This window comes from Cupressus sempervirens, chromosome 9, assembly GCF_028749045.1.
Source record: "Cupressus sempervirens isolate cs-2001-9-10 chromosome 9, ASM2874904v1, whole genome shotgun sequence".
NCBI lineage: Eukaryota > Viridiplantae > Streptophyta > Pinopsida > Cupressales > Cupressaceae > Cupressus > Cupressus sempervirens.
The window spans coordinates 525,791,231-525,815,991 of record NC_143126.1 but is presented as its reverse complement, the minus strand read 5'-3'; the positions used below and the strand labels follow the sequence as shown (position 1 = coordinate 525,815,991).

The 24,761-nt window shown below is 31.1% G+C and overlaps 1 protein-coding gene across 1 annotated transcript in view; it reads left to right on the top strand.

Moving 5' to 3' along the window:
• Nucleotides 1–674, top strand: part of LOC149539665 (mitochondrial phosphate carrier protein 3, mitochondrial-like) — a 28,122-nt gene extending 27,448 nt beyond the window's left edge. The window contains exons 5-6 of the mRNA XM_089800886.1: nt 35–159; nt 302–674. Coding sequence (XP_089657012.1) covers nt 35–159; nt 302–371 — 195 coding nt within the window. The 3' untranslated portion in view covers nt 372–674. The remainder of the gene's footprint in view (nt 1–34; nt 160–301) is intronic.
• Nucleotides 675–24,761: the final 24,087 nt, after the last annotated feature.

Genomic DNA, 24,761 nt, shown 5'->3' with positions numbered 1-24,761 from the left:
TTAAAAACTAACTGTTAAATGTTTATGGAATCAGGCTGTGAAGCAGATGGGTTTGCTTGGTCTCTTTACTCGGGGTTTGCCTTTACGTATAGTTATGATTGGAACACTCACTGGAGCACAATGGGGTATCTATGATGCTTTCAAGGTGTTTGTTGGCCTGTAAGTTTCACCAAGCAGTGTGCTTTTGCTATTAAAGGAATTCATTCAGCTGCTTTCGAAAGTGTTTATGGCCATGTCAGGGTTTTCGACATTTAAAATGTTTTTATCGGTATCTAATAGTTGTTGCAATGTTATTTCACAGGCCTACCACTGGTGGAGCTGTACCAACACCTGCGACTCCAGAACTTGAGGAATTGAAAAAAGTGAGCTAAGTGGAGAAAGAAATTATGAGGTGAAGTTTACATGATAGGTTAAGGTTTAGTTCTACACAACTAATTTCTCATTTTTTGACCAATTCTGTTAGAAAATTGGAGCTCTATAGAACGTTGCTTCTCCTTGAAGCATTCCTTCTCTATAAAAGGCTTTCCTCTCTATTCTCATCCTTCACATTTGAGAATTATATTTGAATTCTTTAGAAGGTTCCTTCTTTTCTTCTCCACCCCTGTCAACTTGTCTAAATTCCTGATTGGGGAAATCACAGATGTCTGAATAAAAAACTTTATATTGAGGGTCTATTTTCCAGATTTTGTTCTTTAAATTCATTTCCATTTTTAAAACTTCAAGAAGTTAATACTTGGGGTAAAAAAATAGTTCTATTGATATAATTGAAACTTCAGATGCAAACAGCTTTAGAAGATATCTGCAACTATATGAGTTTTTAATAAGTTCCGAGATAATGAAACAAGGTTTGTGGGCCCTAGTTGAAACCTTAGATTCTTAGTGAGATTTATTGATGAAAAATGCTTGATTACTAGTTTACACTCCTGAGCAGTACATTTTATGCTATGTATGGACAGTTGAATTTGTTCAACTACTTGTCTAGTTAGGTATATTGAAGACCTGTTTGATTTATCTGAACTCAACCAACAAATATTCTTTTAAGAAGTAAATCTTGTTTAACAACAAACTGGATATCTATACTAACATGAGTGTAAGTCGCATGGTTTTCAGAGGAGTCTTTTACTAGGTTCTCATACACATGTTATTCTTTGATTCTAAGGCACCTGAAGTTCATATACAATTTCCATAAATTAGACTCAGCCCTCCTAACCAACAAGGCATTTCCTTCCATCATATGCTCTCCTAACCAACGAGGCATTCAAATATGACTGCTTATGAATCATATATATATAATGTTCAGCTGGCAAACTTTGTTTCGCTGGATTTATCTGCTGAGAATGTATGGACATACATTATGCATTCTATTTCTCTTGTAATCGATGTAGTGTTGCCAGCTTGTGAACATTTTACGCAATACAAATCTGCTTAGTGTATAATGAACTGATCATTCCTTTTTCAGTCCTGGTTAAAGTTTTGTCAACAAGAAATGCTATCATCAAGTTGTAATGATCTTGTTAGGTTCTCGAACTCAATTAAGCACTGGATTTAAACTTTGGGATTGAGTGATAATCTTGTTAGGTTTACGAACGAAATTAAGCACTGGATTAGAACTTTGGGATTGAGACATATTGAGTGCATGATAAATTGTTTGATTGAGATAATTTCAGGGTCATTAAGCATATCAAGAAATTACAAGCTGGTGTTTCACTGATTTGAAGTAATATTTTGACATAGGCATTCCATGGGTATCTGTAAAAGGCCTTAGTCGTTTTTAGACCAACATACAAAGTTAATTTGGAATCATATGGAATTGCCTTAATCCATGTTTTTAATCAGTAATTTGCCTTAATCCATGTTGTCTGCAAGGGATCTTTAATTTATATTGGCCACCAAGGGTTCTGCTGCTTTGGAAATTTGAATAACCTTCTTTCACTTGCTGCTCTGCTGCCATTAGTTTAGCTTTATATATCTGGTCCAGTTCTTTATTATCCTCTCTCGAACACCTTTTCTTTCTAACCTACATCACACACATAAGAAATATAGTCTACCACATAAGACATCTTGTTAAAGTGTTAGCATAAACCTCATCAACTCTCATTGATAGATTTCAGGTTAACCTTATCAGTTCCATAAATAGATCACTTTGCATAAGCTATACCAAACCATAATAATTTACTGCATCTCTTATCAAATTCACTAACCACAATTGTTGGGTCAGATAAGAAATGAGCTTAATGCTAGCATGTAACTACCTATTAAATTAATTTCATAATTTCCTGCAGTATTTAGCCAATGGCCGTAGGAGGAATCAAATACGCTCAATCCAAACCAGCCTTTCATCACATCATCTGCAGCATTGTGTTGCATCAGCATATAAGTGTATACATACATACATACATACATACATACATAGAGATGCATATATGTTTATAAAAATTTGTATGATTGATTGCATGGTTGTGCATGTATGTGCGCTCCACACATGCACTTTCTAAATCAAATTACACCCCTTTTGACTATTTAGATATTTGATTCATTTAACCCTTGCATTCTTCTAACTCTGCATGATTGATTTAAAATCTAGTGCTCAGTCCTTTCAATAGCAATTTGATCCAAGATCCATGTTGCTGTATCAGTCCAGCATATACATGTATATGTGTGTGTGTGTGAATAATATATAAACATATACATGTCAAAGCTGATGAATCCATACTCAATTAAATTAATTTAATCAAATAACTCGGGGTTTTAATAATTTCAAATCCCATGATCAGATCATTCAAAATCATAGATAAGTGACATATATAAGAAACACTTTTACCAAATAGTTCTTCAAGCAACCTCCTTTGCCATTAATAATCTCATTACTAGAGTATGCCCAAAATCATCAATAGTTAGAGTGATACATACGTTACCAAAGGTAGCCAAAGAAAAGCAGTTAAATTATTTTAACATAGTATTTGACAGTCAAAAACACCATATCTCGGCATTATTTGAACCATTAAACCTATGCTCTATTTTGCAACTTCAATAACCCCAAATGATAGCAAAGGGCAGTAGAAAGGGAGTTGCGAATTAAGACAATACAGAGAAAGCCTTCTACCGGAGTCATTCTAAAATGTAATTTTGTGAACACCCATTATCATAAAGACGATTTGCAAGGACTTGTAATGTTTTATCTGTGTGTGTGTTGTGAAATAATATAAGAGACACGTGTTTCAAAACATTCTGGAAAGCTTAATAGGTAGATACAAAAAACTATCAGTTGGGTTTCTAAGTTAAACTATCACCGTAATAGAGAGAGCGAGAATCCTTTTTCTATGAGCATTCCCATTCATTATCCCCCTGAACAGCGTAATAGGATGGCCTTTGAGATATGGAAATGAAGCATACACAAGTGACCCAAAGTAATATGTCAATATAACCAAAAGAACAGATGGAGTCTGACTATGAAATACAACCATATATAATATGAATGTGAAGCGAAATCTGGTTAGCATGGTCAGAAGCCTTTAGAGAAAGCAAAATAGTAGTCTACTATATTTATGGCTAGAAGAAACTAATTATAAACAAAAGCAACCCATATATGTACTGTCATGCTCTTCGGCTTCTTCCTTGTCTACATTCGCCTACTCATCATAATCCATCTTTGCCTTCAATTTGTAGTAGTAGTTGTACGCCTTGCTCCGACCCCAACCATTTTTGATAATGATAGGAGGTATGATCTAAATCTTGTCCAGATTGATATCGTGAAAAGGTGGAACCTCGTATCCTTCTTCCCTCCAATAATCCATAATCCAACGAGTATTTTCAGTTGGAATAATCTTTAGCCATTCGAGTAGGAACTAAATTTTTCCTTTCCATTTCTCCCAAGTTTGCCTGAAAGATGTTTTTACCTTTTAATACGAGTATCGACCTACACACGATATTCTCAAGGATTTCCATGTGATTGAGGTTAGCTCTCATGTAAACCTCTAAAAAAGGGATTTGTAGTCTATCATCTAGGCTTAACACAACATTCGCCAGTCCACCTAAGATTTCCTTTATAAACACGTATCTGTATAACTTAATATTTTCTTCTTTTTGGATTTTAGCCAGTGCCCACAAAGACAAAAAAATAAATTCCCTACAGCATCTCCATTAATAGTCACTGTAAATTCATAATCGAAATTTTGGTTTAATATTCCCTTTGAAAGCCATCTGTCTGATCTCATGGATATGGAATCTGCCAATGTTGGTTTCCGTGAATGACTGTGATATATATATATATATATATATATATATATATATATATACATCAACAAGAAGAAAACTAATATTATATATATATACATCAACAAGAAGAAAACTAATATTATATATATATATATATATATATATATATATATATATAAACCAACAAAAGGAAAACTGGAAGGGGAGCCCAGACAACACACGGAGACCAAGGGAAACAAATAAAAAGAACATAGAAACCATCATGGGGGAAAGGGCAAAAACCAAAAAAGTAGAGAGCCGAACCAATCGTTGACCAAAGCCAAAAAGGAGAGAATCCAAAAACAAAAACAAGATGAAAAGAGCAGCCCGAAACAAACATAAAAACAATGCTAAAGCTTCTAAACAAAAACAAAACATGATATAAATCTATAGTGGGTCTCTTCCTAAAACTAACAAACAAGAAGCCAAAGCCCCGTAGAAATGATACCTTCTTCCAACGGAAATAGAATATGTAAATATAAAATTTCATTAAGAACTTTGACCATCTCTCATGTCGGTCGAGTTGAGTCTAATTTGGTTAGTTCAACAAGTGCAGGGTAAACTTTGAGAAATTTTTTTGGGAAAAAATATAAAATATTAGGAATCTTTAATTATTTTGGAAAACAAAATTATTTCTATTGATGAATTTTACAATTTCTTTTATTGGAAATAATCATAATTTTTGTGTAGAAAATATTGATGTAACATTTTATGAGGGTTATTGCATTATATTTGATATATCTCTAAAGTAACTAATAATTATGATAAATATTAGTGAATTAATTTGAGTTTCTTCAATAATATATACTATTTAGGTGAATCAAATCTAATAATGTATCGAATATTGTGCCGAATCATTTTTTAATAAAATAAATTAGAATGATTTTGAATATTTGAGAGCTAAATTTTATATAAGTGTGGCAATTTATGTTGCATTAAATTTAACTTATTAGCCAAAAATTTCTAAAATTAGCCAATTGATGAATATTAATCACTAAATAAATACCTTGAACAAGTGTCAATTTTAAACCTTACAATTTATAAGCATGTTAGACCCTATTTCTAACTAGTCAAAATTTGACCTTTGTATTGACTCCATTGTGCAGTTCGTAAACCTCTCAAATTCATCATCCATGTAGAGGTCAAACTAATCAAACTTGACCAAAGCTAGTTAATACACATTTCTATTTGGGACACTAATTAAAAGAAAATGACGATTTTTACAAAGTTGGCAATATTTTGTTTGGATATAAAGCAGAAGAAGAGTGAAATTCAAAATGAATGAAAAGTCTCTTGTTGACACACTAGTCCAATTTGTGACCATTTTAGATTGCAAATACAAGTCCCATCTTATACAAAGAAGTGGATGCCTCATAGAAAATCATTTATAAACTGATTTAGAGTGGTTGCTAATTTCTAATAATCACAACATTCAATGTTTGGGAGGAAATCATTTGATCTTTGAAGATCAATAGATGTAAAGTGAATAACTTACATCCAGTAAATAAAAAGCTTTCAAAAGTGGCACCAAAGCACCAAATTGTTAATATCTTGCCTAGAAATAAGATAAACAAGAATTAATAAAATAAAGAACACTAAAACATAAAAAGACAACAATACTATCATGGAAAAACCCCTCCAACTTGAGGGAAAAACCCAACCACACCCAAAAATGCTTGTTTCATTAAATGATAGATGTTTGAGTACATTGCTTCTAATTGAATACCACACTTATCACACATAGCGATTATATATATATATATATATATATATATATATGAATTGAGAGACTCTTCATATCATATCATAACCGAAAGTCTCTTCGTTTTTCAAATCCTAGTTTCTTCATATTTTCAACCGCATCTCTCTTTGCATGTTGCATGTTTTTTTCATATTTCTAAACACATGTATATGAAAGAGCACCATTCAAGTAATCAAGAGATCTCGCACAATTGCAAACATCAATGCTCCCTCTTAGCAAATGAGATATCATTTGTAAATTTCATGACATCATGATAAACACAATGGCTACACCCATGCACATCAATAGTAAAGCTTTATCACAAAATTTCTCAACATGACATTCACCATGGCTATCCCCAGAGGGTAAAGAAATAGAAACATAAGTCATGAAGTCTCACACACGACTTCCACCATGTCTACTCGTAGAGGGTGGATCCACCATGCCTACTTGCAGAGGGTGGAATGAGGGTTCTCACCTCAAACTTCTCCTCGAGAAGAATGTATCTCTACTATGCCTACTCATAGAGGGTGGATACACCATACCTAGTTGCAAAGGGTGGAACAAGTGATTTCACTTTGAACTTTTCTCGCAAAGAACTCATTAACATGTGATTTCACCTTGAACTTCTCTCACAAAGAAAAACTCATTAACATGTATAAGAATGGTTGAGCTCTCTTTCAAAAAAGACCCCTCTCAATAGGGGCAACATTTTCACTGCTATGATTATTACAATAAGAGAGTTGATTCCAAGTTGACCAAGCATGGATCTTTTATAGTGACATTGCCATACAAGCTTGCAAACAATTAAACATCCTCCCTCTGCTATGCAAACTCCATATGAATCTGATTTTTGTAGTTGAACAGTGCCCCTCTAAAAATCATTTCTTCCTCTTCAAAGAAACTAATCACAATAACATGTATACGATCTTCCTCTTTAATGAAGATATGTATCACCAATTCTGTCCCTATGACTGCAAGTAGCATCTCCATGTTCATTTATAGGTCTCATGATTTTGCATGTAATCTCTCGTCATCCATTTACTTTTCGATCCATCCTACAACCAAGAGAGATTAATTATAATTCATAGAATCAACGTATCTTAAAGATACACTATTGCTAATGATATAACAAAAAATTATAATCATTATTCAAATGTATAATAATAGAATCTACAAAATAGAATACTTATCTCTTTGTAGTCTAATATTCCTCGGAGAACGCACACAAATATGGATCAACACACAATATGATCTTTTAATAATATTGAACAATAAACACATACCAACATTCACATCATGATCATATCACTTGCTAAATTGAATGTGACCATAACATAGAGATGCATGAAATAGAAAACGAGTCTTCATGCAGTGGGTAATATAGAAATAATGATCTAATAGACAATTTTGGTGTTGGAGTGAGCTCAATCAAATGTTTAATGCTTATCAATGGCTTTAGAACATCCCTTGTAAACATTTGGGTACACTAGTTCTAAATAACACACCTCCTTAGTTGTATAAGTCCATGGAAACTTACTCGCACGGCATCGCCGATTGGATCAGGATGCCACTTTGAGATGTGAAGGGCAAGTCTGAAAATAATTTATTTCGATACGAATTCCCATCTTCTCCATTGTTGTGGTTTGGGATGCACACATACACCCGATTTCCCTTTTTAACGCATACATGGCATAATAAAACTTATTTGCAACCATTATTTTAATACTGTTAAAATCTTGTAGAAAATAATCGCCGTTGAAGATGAACCAAGAGATTAGAAGAGAACATAGAATATCATTTTCATCAAAAGATGTATCATCAAAGATGTTACCTATATGCTGCAGTTTATGGCTCCCAACTTAATTGTTATAAAAAAATAATATAAATTCCAACCGACACAACAAGAGAGGCAAGGAGATCAAAATGAAAGAGTTGTACATTACACAACAAGCTCCAATATGAAATGTCACAAGTGTGAAATGTGAATGTCTGAGTACCTAAGGACAACATGAGGAAGGAAGATAATTGATGACAACACTAACAAGAATAAAGAGACCGTTTTCAATGAACTCTCCATCAACAATTAAGAGTCCACATGGATAGACAACATAGAAATGAGTATGAACAAAACATAGTCGCATAATAGAAAGAGAAGATACACATGAAGAGATGAACTTTCCACAAGGCAAGAGATGTAAATACACTGAAGCAAAGCAAAATTGAGAGAATCCTCAATAGAGTATAAGGTGTACAATGATGAGGTACCAAATGAACCATCAAAGTTTGTTCAGATAGATAACATGAACCAAAAAGAATCATTGATGAATGTGAACCAAATGATCTTTATCGTTGTTCAACACATATAGATGCCTACAAAAAGTCATTGCAATCTGTAACAAATACATGAACTAATGAACAAGAGAAACTCTCTTATTTGTTGTTATCTAATGCCCTCTAGTTTCATGTTAATGTTTTTCCTAGAAATAAAGACAAACAACAATAATAAAATAAAAAATAGTAAGGTACAACAATTTATCCTAGACAACCCCTCCAATTTGAGGAAAAAAATCCAACCACATCAAAAATTTCTCTCTTTTATTAAATAATAGAGATATAAGTACAATGCTTGTAATTGAATACCACAATTATAAATTAATTGATATTGAGAAATTATTCATCTTTTCTTACCATGCTTTTTTATGTAACAAGAATTAATTCTTTTATTTAAATCATTTTCAAATATCATTGTTTGAAGAAAGTAATAATGATTTTTGTGTATGTGTATAGGTGAGAAAATAAAATTCTAATTAATTTGAAAGAAAAATATAGAAATGGAAATTATGGAAAGTTAATTTGTTTCAAAAAGATTTGAAAGTAATAGAAATTTCAAAGTTATATTTTATTGTGATTAGATTTATATAAATACAATTATAAGATTTAAAATTAAGATCTTTTTTCAAAATTCATTAATTCATACATGGGAAATAAGAACACATTTTAAACTAAAATTAGTTAGAGTTTGAGTTTTGGATAATTGTTGACGAAGAATGCCTCATTAAATCAATTAATTGTCAATTAAATGTAACTAGAGTTGCATGCCAAGAGGAAACACAAAATTAATGAAACAAAATTTTGGGAAATGGTAAGACCAAAAAAGATGTGAAAAAGAAAGGGGAGAACACGCAGTAGAAAGAGGTGTGGGAAATCGCTACATAGAAGGGACAATATAGCTATTTATTGGACTATAAAATTTATACTATATCTTAGTTGCTTTTATTTATTTATTTTCAATTTTTATGTTGAAAAGGTAACTGTCATTGTAATTTTTATAAGGCATTTATAAATACCACAAACCATTTTCTCATATTATAGCCAGTGTAGGAAGCAATCAAGCGAGGGGCTCTAATTCTCAATCTACCTCTCAGAACTTACTTTTTTTGTTTTAAGCCTTCTAGGATTAATGATAAAAGCTTATGCTTCCAAGTGCATGCCAAGACAATCAATACTCCACCCATAATAATCCAAATTGAGTCTTCTTTCCTTAAAAGGTATAACAATGTCACCATTAGAATTGAATTCCAACTTGTTAGAAATAGAGGCTTGGTTGGCACTTGGGTGTACTACTTATGTGATCATGATAGACAATAATTTTTTTATATCATAGGGTAATTGCTAGCACAATGAAGTTGGCATATGACAAGTTAAGCTATGTGACCTTACAGTTGTGTACAAGGATGAATATAGATGCCATATCTATGTTTCTTGGATCTTATGTTGAGTTCTTGATAAGTTACAATATGTATTGAGAAGACTGGTAGCAAACCAATGTATATGAATTGATAACAAATATATTTTACTATATATTTTTTTGTATCTTATTAGCGAGGTGGAATTAGTGTTAGTGAGGTTGGATAGTGGTAGAAGACTTGTTCGTGCAACTATGTTCGTAGTAAATAGACTCTGGAATTATTCTGGAAAGGTCATTGTTGTGTAATGTGTAATATATTTTACTGGCAACCAACAATGTTGAGGAACAATTTATTGTAAAATGTAATAATTGTATTGTAACATGTGGGAACTATATTGTAATATTTTTAATGATTCTTAAGGAAGATTTAACAAGATGGCCTCATTAATTATTTGTGAGGGTATAAATGAATATATTTTTCTTGGTTGGGAATCACTAGTATGATCATAGTTGGTATTGTGGATGCAAGCTTTCATTTTGGATGATCAGAGCAGAGAAGTGATTGCATTGGTTGCTTGTGGTGAGATTCAAATGAACTATTTTGGCAAGTTGCAAATTAGTCAGTTTAGTATTTTGGATATGTTATAGTGAAGATTTGTTCATCATAGTTGTTGAAGCATTTAGGCAGTGTGATGCAGGAGCATCCTGGGTGTAAGGGAAATCTTGCATCACCCAAAAATATTTTATTTTCAGTCTTTTCTATTTTAATAAGGACTAGTAGACATGGTGGTTACTATTTATGGGAACTTGTTATTTTTAGTAAGTTTGTCATATGAGCTCAGAATGTTCTCATTTTCTATAAGAAGGTTCATTTTAGATATATAAGTCTACCATAAAAATCTCATTGCTCCAACTTAAGTATTAGAGAAGTTATTGCAGATTTTTGGTAGAAAAATCTTCAGGCTCACCATTGGAGGCCTTAGATTGTCCGGATGAGGTCTAAAAACTCAACGAAAGGGCACTGGCATGGTTTTGAGTCTGTAGATTAGAAGCTGGCATTTTTGAAAAGTGGTTTTAATAGCCAATTAGAGGAACGATTTGTGAGTTATGGCCTTTCAAAGTTGGGCTACCCGAAATTTCTAAAATAATTGTCAAAGATATATTTGGCCGACTCTATATGTTTTGTTAAGGTCTGTCTGCCCTAGGTGTTAAATTTGAGCATCTAGAAACTTCCTAGATGACATAAAACTTCCTATTTAAGAAAGGACCCAACATTGTTTAGCACAGCTTTGGGTGATAGTTCACAGCTTGTCTTGCAAATTATTGTACTAAAGGCACCCATGTGGGTTAGCATATTGTATTTATGAATTTTGTAATTCTGCATTTGTGGCACAAATAAGAAGTCCATATTTTGTTCTCGCATTTGCTGTTGTTTATTGGTTTTTTGTTATGAGTTTATGGTATTAAGGGGAGCACCCTACATCAAGTCGTATTAGAGCTAGAGTTCTTGAGTGTGTGTATAGATTGTTGACTGTGAGGCAATTTACTTTAGGACCGTGGTTTGGGCTAAGCGTGCAGACAGATCACTGATTTTAAGGCAGTTTGCACTAGGGTTTTAGCGGAAGTGTAAAAAAAAGCCTCCACGAAGAGAGCATGATGGAAGAGCTGTAGGTGTTACACCTAAGGGTTTTAGAGCCCTCTAAAGATAGATGCAAGCATTGGAAGAACAAATGCTAAGAGGAATAAATCTTCCTGTAAGAGATGAAAGTGAAGATGAGGACAAAGTAGAAGAAAATGCTGAAGCAGAGGCAGTTCTAAACCCAGAGGAAGAGAGGCTTTTTAGGGCCATATCCAAGATTGGAAAAGGACCCAAGTTTGAAGTTCCCACATTTTCGACAAATCTTAATCTAGAGGAGCTAATTAATTGGATCAATGAACTAGAGGAGTACTTTGAATATGAAGATATTGAAGATCCTAATAGGGTTAAGTTTGCGAAGGCAAAACTAAAGGGACATGCAAAGATCTGGTGGTAGGAGGTGCAGTTGGAGCGAAATTGAAAGAGAAAGGACAAAATCACCAGATGGGAACAAATGGTAACTAAATTGAATGTCAAAATATCAAAGAGATGTCGGATCTTCTCTATATTAAAACTAAATTGGTAAATATGAATGTAGTTCCCTCTTCTACAATGTGTATTATCTTTGTGATAATACTGTATTCTGCAATATATTTTCTTGTGCGATTATATTTTCTTCTGCCTCTATGTTTTTCGCATGTATTAGATGACCATTCATTAATATTTCCTAGCCTGTCCTTTAAATTATTTGTTTGATTGTTTTATTTTTATCGAGTCTAGATTTCTAGTTAAAAATCAGCTTCACAATTTTTTTTTGAAGGACTGCAGATTTGTTCACTATGATTTTTCTATTTAAATTTATTTGATTGTATATTTTATGTAGTCAGGTTTCCAATTAATGTAGCAATGTAATTTTTTACATTCCATATTTAGATGGTAATTAAATAAATTGATATTTGTTTATTGCATGTTTTATTATGGTTCATGTTTTGATTTTTCTTGCATTTATAAGGACCTAAAATTCAAATAAGAATATTGGACTTCTAAATCAGAGTTATATGTACTTGATTATTTTTAGTTGAAACACAATTTTTATTTTCTGGAAGTTCTTGCAATTATTTATTAAAAATAAAAGTAAATTTATCACTAAGGAAAATATTCTTTTAAAGAAAAAGATTTTGTTAAGATAACTAAAAGGAAAGTATATAAATTTCTATTAGCTTGATTAAAAAATCAAGGTTCATGTATATATAATAATATTTTTGGAAATTGTAGGTATTGTTCTTTTAAATCATTTCCTTGTGTATTTATATCTTTCTAAATTAAGAACAAAAAATGTAGAGTAATTCATAGTGTCCTATGTTTATTTGGAAATATGATTGAGATAATTGTTATAGTGTTTAGTTTGGAAATGATTAACCAGGAAATATAGAATTGTTTGGTATGTATTATTTTAAACTATTAATTTTATTTGAGGAAAAGATAACATTTGTGGTTAGATGTGTGTGATTTTAGAATTGGTGTATAATGTGGAATGGACAAAAAAAGGTAAATTGGATGTTTATTTACCTGCTAGTTTTATTTTCTTTTAAAAGATGCATTCACCAAAATTGCACTTCATGTATGTTTTGTTTATATGCTTGATTAGTTATTGTTTCTTTTCTCTCCTCCACCATGTGTTAAGAATTTCTACTTAATCTAAATATTGATAGGTATTTGGATTTATAATTACACCATATTCTTCTCATTCATATGTTTCGAGTTGCTAGGCTTCTCAAACAAGGTCAGTGTGCTCTACATTTCATGATGACCCCTTGGGGAGATAATCACTCTGTGGTTGGAAGGAAAAAGTGCCTAGAGAACACTCTTATATCAAGATTTATAGATGGAAGTCATACAATCCGATGACTTAGGAGACAAGAGCATGCAAATGGATGACAAATAGTCCAATGGTATAATATGAGATATTGTTCTATTTTGACCTTTGGGTCATGTATTTGGTGTATGATTGTACTTATGTGATGTGCACATGATCGAGATGTTGGTTGACATCCTTCATGATTCAAAATATAACTCGATTCATGTATTTATGTACATTCAACATTATGGTTGACTTTGGAATTCATATACTTGTAAAGTCATATAGTTTTGAATATTGAGATTTTGGTAGAATCTTGTAATTTTATATTTAAATAAAATGAAAGAGCTAGTTTTGACTACTCTTGACAATGGAATGACTTGTTTGTTTGATTTTGTGATATTTTATCTACTTTGATGACTTTGGCAGTTTGAGGAAAAGGTCATCTTTATAAAATAACACATTGATAAGGTAAAAAGGAATCGCTTAGTTCTAAGTTGCCCAACATACATACATACACATATATATATGTGTGTGTGTGTGTGAAAATTTAATTCCAAAATTCTTATTATAAGTTGAGAATATTTGGAAAGAAAGAACGAAGATTTTTTTCTATTGACTAAAAAAAATCATAAATCTACATGTTATCATTGAAGGCGGACCTTCTATGTTTAACTAGACCAAGGTGCAATATCCCTCTTAATAATTTTTTTTTATATGTATATAATAACTAGTTAATAATTAGACGAATAAAATAAAATAATTAAATAATAATAAGAAAACATTTGTCAAGGAAAATTACACTTTACCAAATTGATATAACTAAATCAATATTAAAATAATTCTCGACAATTATATGTTTATCAATAAACTATAAACAATAAAGCTGATAAAATAGACTACATAATATATTAAATAATAATATCAATTATTACCATTATAACATAAAAAAAAAGAAAAAGATATACTCATTTTCTATGTCAGTATATTACATTGACATTATCCTATTAATTACATATTTAAAGAATCAAAGAAAATTATTATTAAACGAGTTGTGACACGTAGACTCATCCATGAAAAAACCTATATATATCGATCGACAACAATAGAATGGGCATCAACGAAGTATAAGATAAGATAAAAAATGAGGCAAATAAAAAGGCTATGTACTATAAATTAAAGAAGGGCATTATTTCCCACTTTGATAATTTCATGAAGAAAAGACAAACTTCCAAGAAAACAAGAGGCACAAGCGCCAAAGTTCCTGCCAAATTTTGTGATTTCAAGATATTAAATGTGTTGTAGTCTAGAGATCTATGAAGTTGAGTTTGTGAGATATGAAATGTTTGTTTAGAAGTTTTATAATTTCTAAGAATATATTATGATTGTTCAATTTGCATTGTGCAGAAAAATAATAACCATAAAATAGGGTTGAATTAAAAATAAATATGAATATTATACTTTCAATTGCTTCCTTCAAAAGATATGTATAAGTTTTGCTTAATTAAATGTTCTAAAGAGCAAAAGTAGTAAAAATAGCAACAAAATTGGAAATAACAGGAAAATTTTAGAAATCTGAAGATTTTTTTAATTACTAAAATCACACTTATGCACACGAGTAGATTTTTTTGTACATGCAATTTAATGTAATATTTTCAAATCTTCAGAATCTTAGAAGCTGTGAGAATTTGAGAACTTTTTTATAGTAGAGTTATTGCATGATGTGGACATAATCAAGTTTTTCAAACTTTGTATTTTTTTTTAGTAATGTAAAAATAAAATACATGCATGAGAATTTTTTGAAAACCAATTTAATAAATAAATAAAGCACAATTTCTATTTAAATTGACTAATTACTAATTTACCAATTACTTTTACATTTAATTGACCTTATAAAATAGCGTGGGAAGCACTCAAACGGGTATCGAAGAAGGGATAAAAAACAAAGGTATTAAATTTACTTCCTAACTAATGCATAAAAATAAACAAACATAAATTAATTTAAAAATAATATTTATGCTTTAAAAAAACCAAACACATTTATAAAAATATCAATATAATAAAAATTATATATGTTAAATAAATGTATAATCTAATAAAATTATATATAAAAATTTAAAAAAAAAATCTATTAAAAGCATTCATTTAGATATGTAAAAATAAAAATAATTAAATTATAATTTAAACTATATATAAATTAAAATTAAAATAAATATGAAATTAAAGTATATAAAAAATAATTTTTAAAAATTGACAATTTAAAAGAGTTAAAATGTTATATTTAATTAAATTTTTTATATTTGAATAACATTTTACAAATGACAAAAATAAACATCAATTAAAACTATTATCTTCTTTTAAAAAGTTTATTCACTTGTCACAAATGTGGAAAAGATAAGATTGAAATTAATGCATTCATTAATAGAGATAAAGTTGCAATTAATGCTTGCATTAATAGGGGTGTTCAAAAAATAGTTGTATTTTTGTTGAAGGAAAATGAATTTTTTCATGGCCTTTTTCATCATGAGCCAATAAGATTTCAGTTTAATGGTATTTTGTTTTTTCATAAAATAAGATGAAAATGTGAACTTTATAATAAATTTTGATCTCAGAATAATTCTAAAATCTTATTGGACAAATTAATTGGTTTTAGAAATTGAAGAGATCCGATAGATTTCCGGAAGGAACTAATAATAGGATACTTGCTACGTAGAAGTGGAAGAATAATTAAGGGATAAGAATTATCTTTAATAAGGTACATACGATTCTCTTTTTAACTAATCTTTTCATGGACTAAAATGAACAAGTTAATAAGTCATATTAAAATTGGTTATTATTATGATTTATGAAGTATTTTATGTAATAAGTAATGAATAAATATAAATATAATAGTAAATAAATATTTAAAGTTGTATAAGGTATAATTTTTAAATGTTCTTTCTAATATGATTCATTTATAATAAAATATTATATTAACAATAGATATTATAATTTTGTAATTATATTGTGATAATGTTAATTTATATATGTTAATAATAATGTTAAGTTTGTATACATTTTATTAGGCATTAAGACAATTGTCTTTAAAGGAATAAAATATAAATAACTATCTAATCATCCTAAATAGAATGAGATTTCATTATTTAGAATCAAGTAACATGAAAAGTACAATATTTGTTAAGCAAATATTGTAGACCTTTTAGGAATAACTTTCGAGGATGATGGTTAACTAATCAAGGATTGTTCCGAGGAACACAAGGGGTCTTCATAGAGGATAATGAAGCCCGACTTGAAAGGTAGTTTCAAGAAGGAAGACCAAATAATTGAGGGTCATTCCTTAGGAACCTAGAGGATCCTCACAGATGGTTAGGTAGCCTAATCGGAGTATTCCTTAAGGATGTGTAGAAATAATGACATGCTAGACATAAAACATTAGATTTTAATTTAATAATTTATTGCTTTCAATAGTTTATATAGGTAAAGTTATCCTATAGAGTGGGAACATTACATAAGGCGATTCAAACATGCACATGTTAAGGATAACATTCACATGCCCAATTGCTACTTTTCTAGATCTTATTCACCTATGCCCATGATGTAGTATCATGCATAAACCCACAAGAATGGTCTTGACGTCCATGATTCTACAACTCAGTTGAGGGATGATGATTGGGGTCAATGTGGGGGAAAAACAAGATCATAAGTGATCATAAATGATTAACAAAAGGACCCAAAGGAAATGAATCTACCAAGAAATAATTGTCGACCACTTAATTTATAGTTTCACAACTTCCAAACTCAAAATCTAAGATACCATTTCAAATGTATTTGAACAAAAAATTAAAATAATAATAATACAAGTAAGAAGAAATGTATAAGAACTTGGTTGCTTCGATATTTGAAAAGAAAAGTGGACTTCTTGTCAAAAGTTTTGAGCACATTATATTACCTCTACAATACTGCTCCCTCTCCATATTTTTGTCCTCCTTCCCAAATTAATGCATAATCCCTATTACTTATTCCAAAGTTATCCTCCCTTTTCAATTGTGTCTAGCATGCCTTCCAACGAGCATACAAAGTAGAGTTTGATTTCAATCTTAGACTACTAGTTTTTAAATTTCTCACTTTCCCTTGTAACATCAAGTTCATTTGAAACCACTTAAAAAAAAATCTTCTATGTGTTTGAACATACCAATGGATGCATTGATTCCATAAATTGTTTTTGGATTTATTTTTTAAAGAAAATAATATGAACTCAAGGATTAATATATTCATATATAAGAAATAATCTATAGGTCAAATTTCTTGATATTGTTACTAAGAATTTTCAACACACAAATAGGACAACATCTACAGGCTTGAATTAGGAGAGTTACGAATCAAAAACTTGAGTTGGCAAAATGAAGCTCTGGGAGCTAAACTAGTATGGGGAATGTATCACGAGCTTGAAAGTAAATGGGAAAAGATATTATAGATCTAAAATATATAAATAGAACATACCCCTTATCTTTTTTCTGAACCAAGAATCTGCCTAAAGGATCCAAAACATGGAACTTTATGATGCAATGCAAACACATAATCAAGAACAACTTAACGTAGGATATAGGTAAGGGTGGGAAATCTTTATTTTGGGAGGATTCATGGGATGGGTTACCATCTCCAAACAATTATAACCTCCCCATAAACATTAAGAATGCATTAACTAATATCAGGGGAAAATATATTAGCAACTACAAACAAACAAAAAATGATGAAGAAACTGAAAAATGGAATGGAAAGTTGTAGAGGACACAAACCTGTCTGATAAGGAAAAACATTATTTAAACAAATTCTCAATCAAATGCAATCAAACCACAAAGAGAGGAAGGACAGATTAATTTGGGGTACCTCTAAAAATAGAAAATATAGTGTAAAAAGGGGAGATGAACTAATAATTAATTCAATTAGATGGGAAAGAGTAGACATCCCTTTAAACCTATGTTGGGATCAAGAATTCCCACCCATAGTAGGTATATTCCTTTGGGATGCAATAGAAAAGAGGGTCCTTATTGCGGATAGGTTCACCAAGTTGAGATTTGAGGGACCTTCAATGTGCCCAATTTGCAAAATAGACTCTGAGACAACTGAACACTTGTTATACCAATCTCCTTTTGTCAAATTTTGTTGGCAATGGATTTTCTAGAAACCTAACTTTCATTCAACTCTCCCCCAAAATCTCCAAGATCACCTTAAAAGCTAGCCCAAATATGGATACTCCAAAATACATAGCAACCTATGGAAAATTTCCCCTTCTATCAAAATGAGAGAATATTCCCGAATTAAGAAATGAGCATGGCCTCCCTAAAAAAAAAGGAAACCAATATAATTGAAGTAACAAATAATGACTAAAAGAACTCAACCAAAGAAGAAGGAACATTCTTTGATTGGGATGAAAAGACGCAGAGAAATTGGAGTAATCTCATAAACCCTCCATTTTTCCATCCCAAATCAAATAAACAAGTTAGCACATCAAATAAACAAATTAGAGAATTTTGTAAATGGGAACCACCTCCAACAAGATGAGAAAAGTTGAACTTTGACGGAGCATCCAAAGGCAATCAAGACAATGCAAGTTTAGGGTGCATTATTCATTTGGATGAAGGAGTGTGGATTTCCAAACAACCTAGACCTCTAGGAGTAACCTCAAATAACATTGCATAATTAGAAGAGGAAGAACTAAACCTAAGTTTAGAACTAGGCATCAAAAGAGTGATTATCGAAGAAGATTCTCAAATAATTTTAAATGTGATTAAGAAAAAGTACTCCAAATTGGAAAATCAACTCTGAATTTGAATTAGCACTAACTCTCATTGAAAAATTTGAGGAAACCAAGATTCAAAATATTTATCAAGAGGGAAATAAAGAGCCAGATAATTTAGCAAATAGGGGAATAGATGGTGAAGATCTTTATGTTAAAAATGATCATAACAATCCATAACTTATACTTAGAGTATATAAACTGGGAGGAAAAAGGGAAGCATCCTACTCTACTAATTAAAACATATCCATTCAAGATTAAGCGTAATGGGATTCTCCCATGTTGTAGCTCCCACCTTTACCCTCTAAGTTGTATTCTCCTTTTCTTAGCTCCTAACATGTAGATCATTCCCTCCAAGGAAAGTTAACACCTAATTTCTTTGGTTCTCATCCTTCTCGATAGCTCTTTATCTTTAAGATAATGTAATTTAAATTTCAAACTTCCCTTATTGCAGAGCATGTACCTCTATCCCCTTTAATAATGCCACATGATTAAAGATAATATTTATCAATATGGATGTAATGTTTTAAAATTTTAGGTTCAATTTGAATTCAACTATTTTGTTCTCTTTTAGATTATGAAATTTCAAGTTGAAGATAATTGTGTGTAATCCAAAGTAAGTAAAAATATAACAAAAGATTAAAGATAAGGTTAAAATAATAGAGAGGTTGGTAAGTATAATAGAGCAACTCACAGTCCGTAAATAAACATTAGAAATTTATGAAGCAATACCCTTCCTTCAGTCAAAAATGACTAAAGGATATCAGAATAAGATGATAATTAAAATGTAGTATGGAAATTGATTAAAATATAAAAACTATTAAAATTAAAACAAAGAAGTAAGATAGATTACCAAGAAAGATATCAATGAATAAAATGAGCAATTGTCTAAAGAAAGTTAATAAAGAAATCTCAATTTTTAATCACAAATTTTTACAAAGTGATTCTTACAATCTTCTCAAATATAATATATGGAAAGATTACTCCAATTAAACTTATAAAAATAAACTTGAAGAAGAGAAGAACATTTGGAATATAACTCATTTAGTCACAACATCACCAAAAGATTTGCTTAAATGTTTCATATAAAGCTTTTGAATTAATCATTTAAAATTAACCTAGAATATTTATACAACCAAGAGAAACACTTATATAGTACCTTTTTATATGGTTTTTGATGACTAACCTATTAAAGTGAGCTTGAAGTGTGATCAAAGTTGTAGGAACATTTAAATGAAATCACACCCAAAGAAGATAGCGGAAAGCTTATGGAGGAGGATTGTGTAAGGGACAAGGAAGCCAATATCTAATCCATAAGAGGAAAAACTAAGAAGACAAAGTTTAAACCAAATATATGTTTGATGTATTATCATTAAAGTTTGATTTATGAAATGATCAGAATAAACCCTTCTTAATGTATAAACATATGCTATGTAAAGGAAGGTATACCTTCTAAATATTCCCAAAAAAAGTAAAGGAAGAATTAATGTAAGGGAGGGTATGCACTCTCAAATTCCTTTGACTTGCAAAAAAAGTGAATGTACCAACTCATATACAATATACTAAATGCATCAAACAATACTAGGGGTTTTCTTCCCCATTCTTTTCCCCCTAGTGCTTGCACTTTGAACAGGGTAAAATTATTTTTAATTCATTTGAACATATAATAAGTATACGGCATTATTCCTTTTACCTATCAACAAAAAAATCATTCAACACACACCCCCACCCCCCTACTTAAAATTATTATTACTTAAAGAGGGGTACAAATTTTAAACAATGATTTACATATTATAATCATAGTCCATGTGCCCAAGCATTGGAAAAACATCCAAATTAATAATACACATATTTTGAATTAGGTGGTGTGTATTTGCAACCATTTTTTTCAGTCAACCCTTACCAAAGAGCTAGCCTCCTCTACCTCAACTACACTACCACCTTCAAGTTTTCTTGCAAAAACATCTCATTCCACTCGAGATATCATTAGTAGGTTGGTCCATAAACCATAATCAAAATATAATTGAATCCATTTCCATAGCAAAAATATACATCATTTTATCATTGGAAATTAATATATTAAAATTAATTCACCATCATAATAACATCATAGCATAAACAATACATTTTCATCATAAGGTCAATTATCATCATGACATAAAGTCAAAATCAATCACACATAGCAAATAACATGTATAACATAACCAATTAAGTTAGTGGTACATAACAAAGTTAATACAAGTCATAAAAAGTGGCTATCACATCCTAAATAATATGAGTTTGAAAGATTGAGTTATGATATCCATCCCTTCGAAGAGTATGCATCAACCCGATGTCTTATGAAAACATATACAAATATCCAAACAAGCATATATCATAAACGTAACAAAAATAAAGTCCAAGTAAATAATTATGGATTACACATGTATTCTCCATCCTCCCAAGTAGCACTATCAATAAAGAATTGGTTCCATTGGACCTTATATTGCACTACATCTCTATCGTGCATCTTGATGGTATGTTGATCAATGAGGTAGGTAGGATCTACTAGCACCAACCCCATATTCTAAACCTATGATGCATGCTAATCTAGGATATGAGATGTTCAAGATGGTAGGGTTTTGATAAAGAAACATGAAATATATTATGGATTTGAGCAAGAGAAAAAGTTTGTGGGCAACGATGTTGATAACCTCCAAGATATCAAATGGACCCACATATCTCAATGCAAGATTTTGAGACTTGTTAAAAGATGATCTCTTATGTGGTCTCACATAGAGGAACACCCCATCTCCTTGAAACTATATGAAAGTAAAATTCCTATCTACATGATTTCTCTGTCTATCAACTACTTCATTCGAGCACAAATCAGAGTAATTTTCTCTTCCCTCTCTTAACATATCAAAGATCAATAATGATCTTTTCCTCTATTCTATCCTAATTGATAAGAGTATGATACTTTCATCTGTAGAGTACCTTGAATAATGTCATACCTAATGAAGCATGGTAAGAATTATTATAAGAAAACTCTACCAATGAAAGACACTCTTCCCACTTGTAATGATGACCATACATATAGAGAAAATCCTTAATAACCTACTTTGATTTGTTAGTTAGTTTTTCTAAGGGTGATAGGTTGTACTAAACTTCAATCAAGTACTATAAGTAATCATTCAAGGTTGTCAAAGACTTTGATGTCATTTGAGTGTCTTTGGGAAATATATTGGTCTTGAGTACATTGTATAAAGGTTAGAATTCTTTAGAAAAATTGAGAGGGCGGGGGGATGAATCAGTTATCCAAGGTCTAGATGTACAAATAAAACTTTTCACAGCTTAGTGAACCGATATTCATAAAACATATTCATCGTGCATGCATCCATTAGATCATACAATCACTTAAACTTTGTAGGTTACTGTCAAATCAACTTTGCATAAATGTAAGCATGAAACATAATAGATTCAATAACTCATTTGACACAATGATTTTATATGGAAACCCAATTTGGGAAAAAACACTATTAACATGCTACTAATTCTCACTCTTTTGAAGTGATGCCTCGTGAAAGGCTAACCCTATTAAAGGTTACAATGTACACTGTTAAATGTGACCCAGTTAGACGATTTCAATCACCTTGTTAGGAGTGAGCCTTGTTAGAGGACTTTAGATCATTCACTTGGACTTTCACCCGGTTAAAGGATTTACAAATGACTATTAGGTCAACCTTAATCCAAAGGATTTACCCTAGACTGATACAATGATTAAAAAGTAACAATAAGGCTTGATTTGATAACAATTTACAACTCACTTTATAGATTAAAAATCTTTGTTTCATTCCTCCATTCTGCTTGGCTTTCACACACTTTAGCTTTGATAGCTTGTTCACCCTTCAAGCATCTATACCCTTAAGTCTTCTTACTTTGCATGCCAATTGCAGACTCTATAGTTCGACCATCATATGAAGAAATACCATTATAAAGAGAAATTAGATCTTCTGTCATTCATCCTCCATTGTCTATTTTAGAGTTAGGTAGGATTAGGCAGGATTCAATGAATCTTCCTATCTTTTCATTTTATTCCCTTCTAGAAACTTCTCCTTCAATCCTCTTTGAGTTCACCTCAAAACAATTCATCTTGAATTTTGTGCCACTAGCTCATCAAGCTTATCTTCCACATGGCTCACATAATCCAAGAAATCAAACTTTTGAACTTAGATTCATCGAGTTCATGATCTTTCTCATAATGTTGTTCCTCGGCATAAACTTGCTTTTGATGCTCGACACATAATATGTTGTTCGACATCCACTATCAAATCACTCGGTATGAACTAAAGTTTATTGGTGCTCAACATCAACTAAACTTTACTTAGCTAACACTGTATCACTCAACATATATTGAAATTTGACTTTGCTCGGCTCCAACTAATTTTCTGCTCAGCTTGCACTAACTCTGCTCAACACCTACTATCCACTCGGTCAAGCTCAGTAGACTCAATTCTTCTCTCTTGTTCTTCTAGACTTTGTCAATATATCCAACCTTTGCAACCTTAAGTAGATAATCAATGCACTATAATACCACTATCTTAATTGATCTTTGTACTTCTTCTTGTTATCATAACTCAACCTTTCCTCTAGGTGCTCTTGTTATCTTATTTGATCAAATCTTCGATATCAATCAAACACATGATAGTACTCAAATCATCTAAGAAATTTTCTTACCAGCAAGTAGCAAGTTTGACATCAGTGACAAAATAATGATTGAAAAACATTCTCATACTTGTATCAATTAGTTTTTCAATAATCTCTCTCTCTGGCATTGATGGAAAACTAGACTAAATTAGTACAACCAACAATAATATCAAAAAGAAAATAATTCCTTGTATTGAAATCTCTCCCTCTATCAACAACTTTCATCTTCTATATAGGTTTAAAAACTCTGTTCTAATCAACAAACAATCAACTCTTCCTTATGACTCCCTTCATCAATCATCCTATAGTTCTCTTATATCTTCCTTAGCACTATCTCCCTCTTACTAGGTAGATATTTAGCATAATTTCCCTGTTTGGTATCCTTAATTATCCCTCTTTGACAACAATGCTAAAGACTTGTCACCTTAATATGCAGATATGAACATTTTTTAGTTTCTCCCTCTGTCACCTAGCTTGTGACTAATTTGTAGCTCCAACTCTTTGATTACTTTAGGCAACTCCTAAAGTAAGATCCATTGCATCAATGTGTAACATATATCAATCATTTGGTTTGATGCATGGAACTTCTCATGCTTCTTAAATAGCCTTGGATAGGGGTATCACCCCTACTTTACCTCTTAGATACTCATGAGCATCCTTAGGTAATGATTTTGTAAAGATGTCATCTATTTTCTCTTTTAAGTTAACATATTCCATCTTCACCTCTTTATTTTGAACTAACTCTTGCAAGTAACAATACTTGATTGCAATGTGCTTAGTGTTTGTATGCATCACATGATTCTTTGATATATTTATAGCACTTCTATTATCACAATAAAGTATCGTAGGTTCAATGATTTACTCTTTCATACCTTTGAGTAGCTATTTAATCCATATAATATTTGTACAATTTACTGCAACAACAACATATTCAGCTTCAACAGTAGATTGCAATATGCAATTTATTTCTTGTTGGTCCAAGCAACGTACCTTTTTTCTAAGAAAAATTCTCCTCCACCAGTGCTCTTTCTGTTATCAATATTTTCAGCCCAATCAACATCAATGTAGGCTCTTAATTCAAATTTATCATTATTCTTATAGTATAGACCATAGTCTTATTTGCCTTTTAGATATCTCATTAATCTCTTAACAACCATC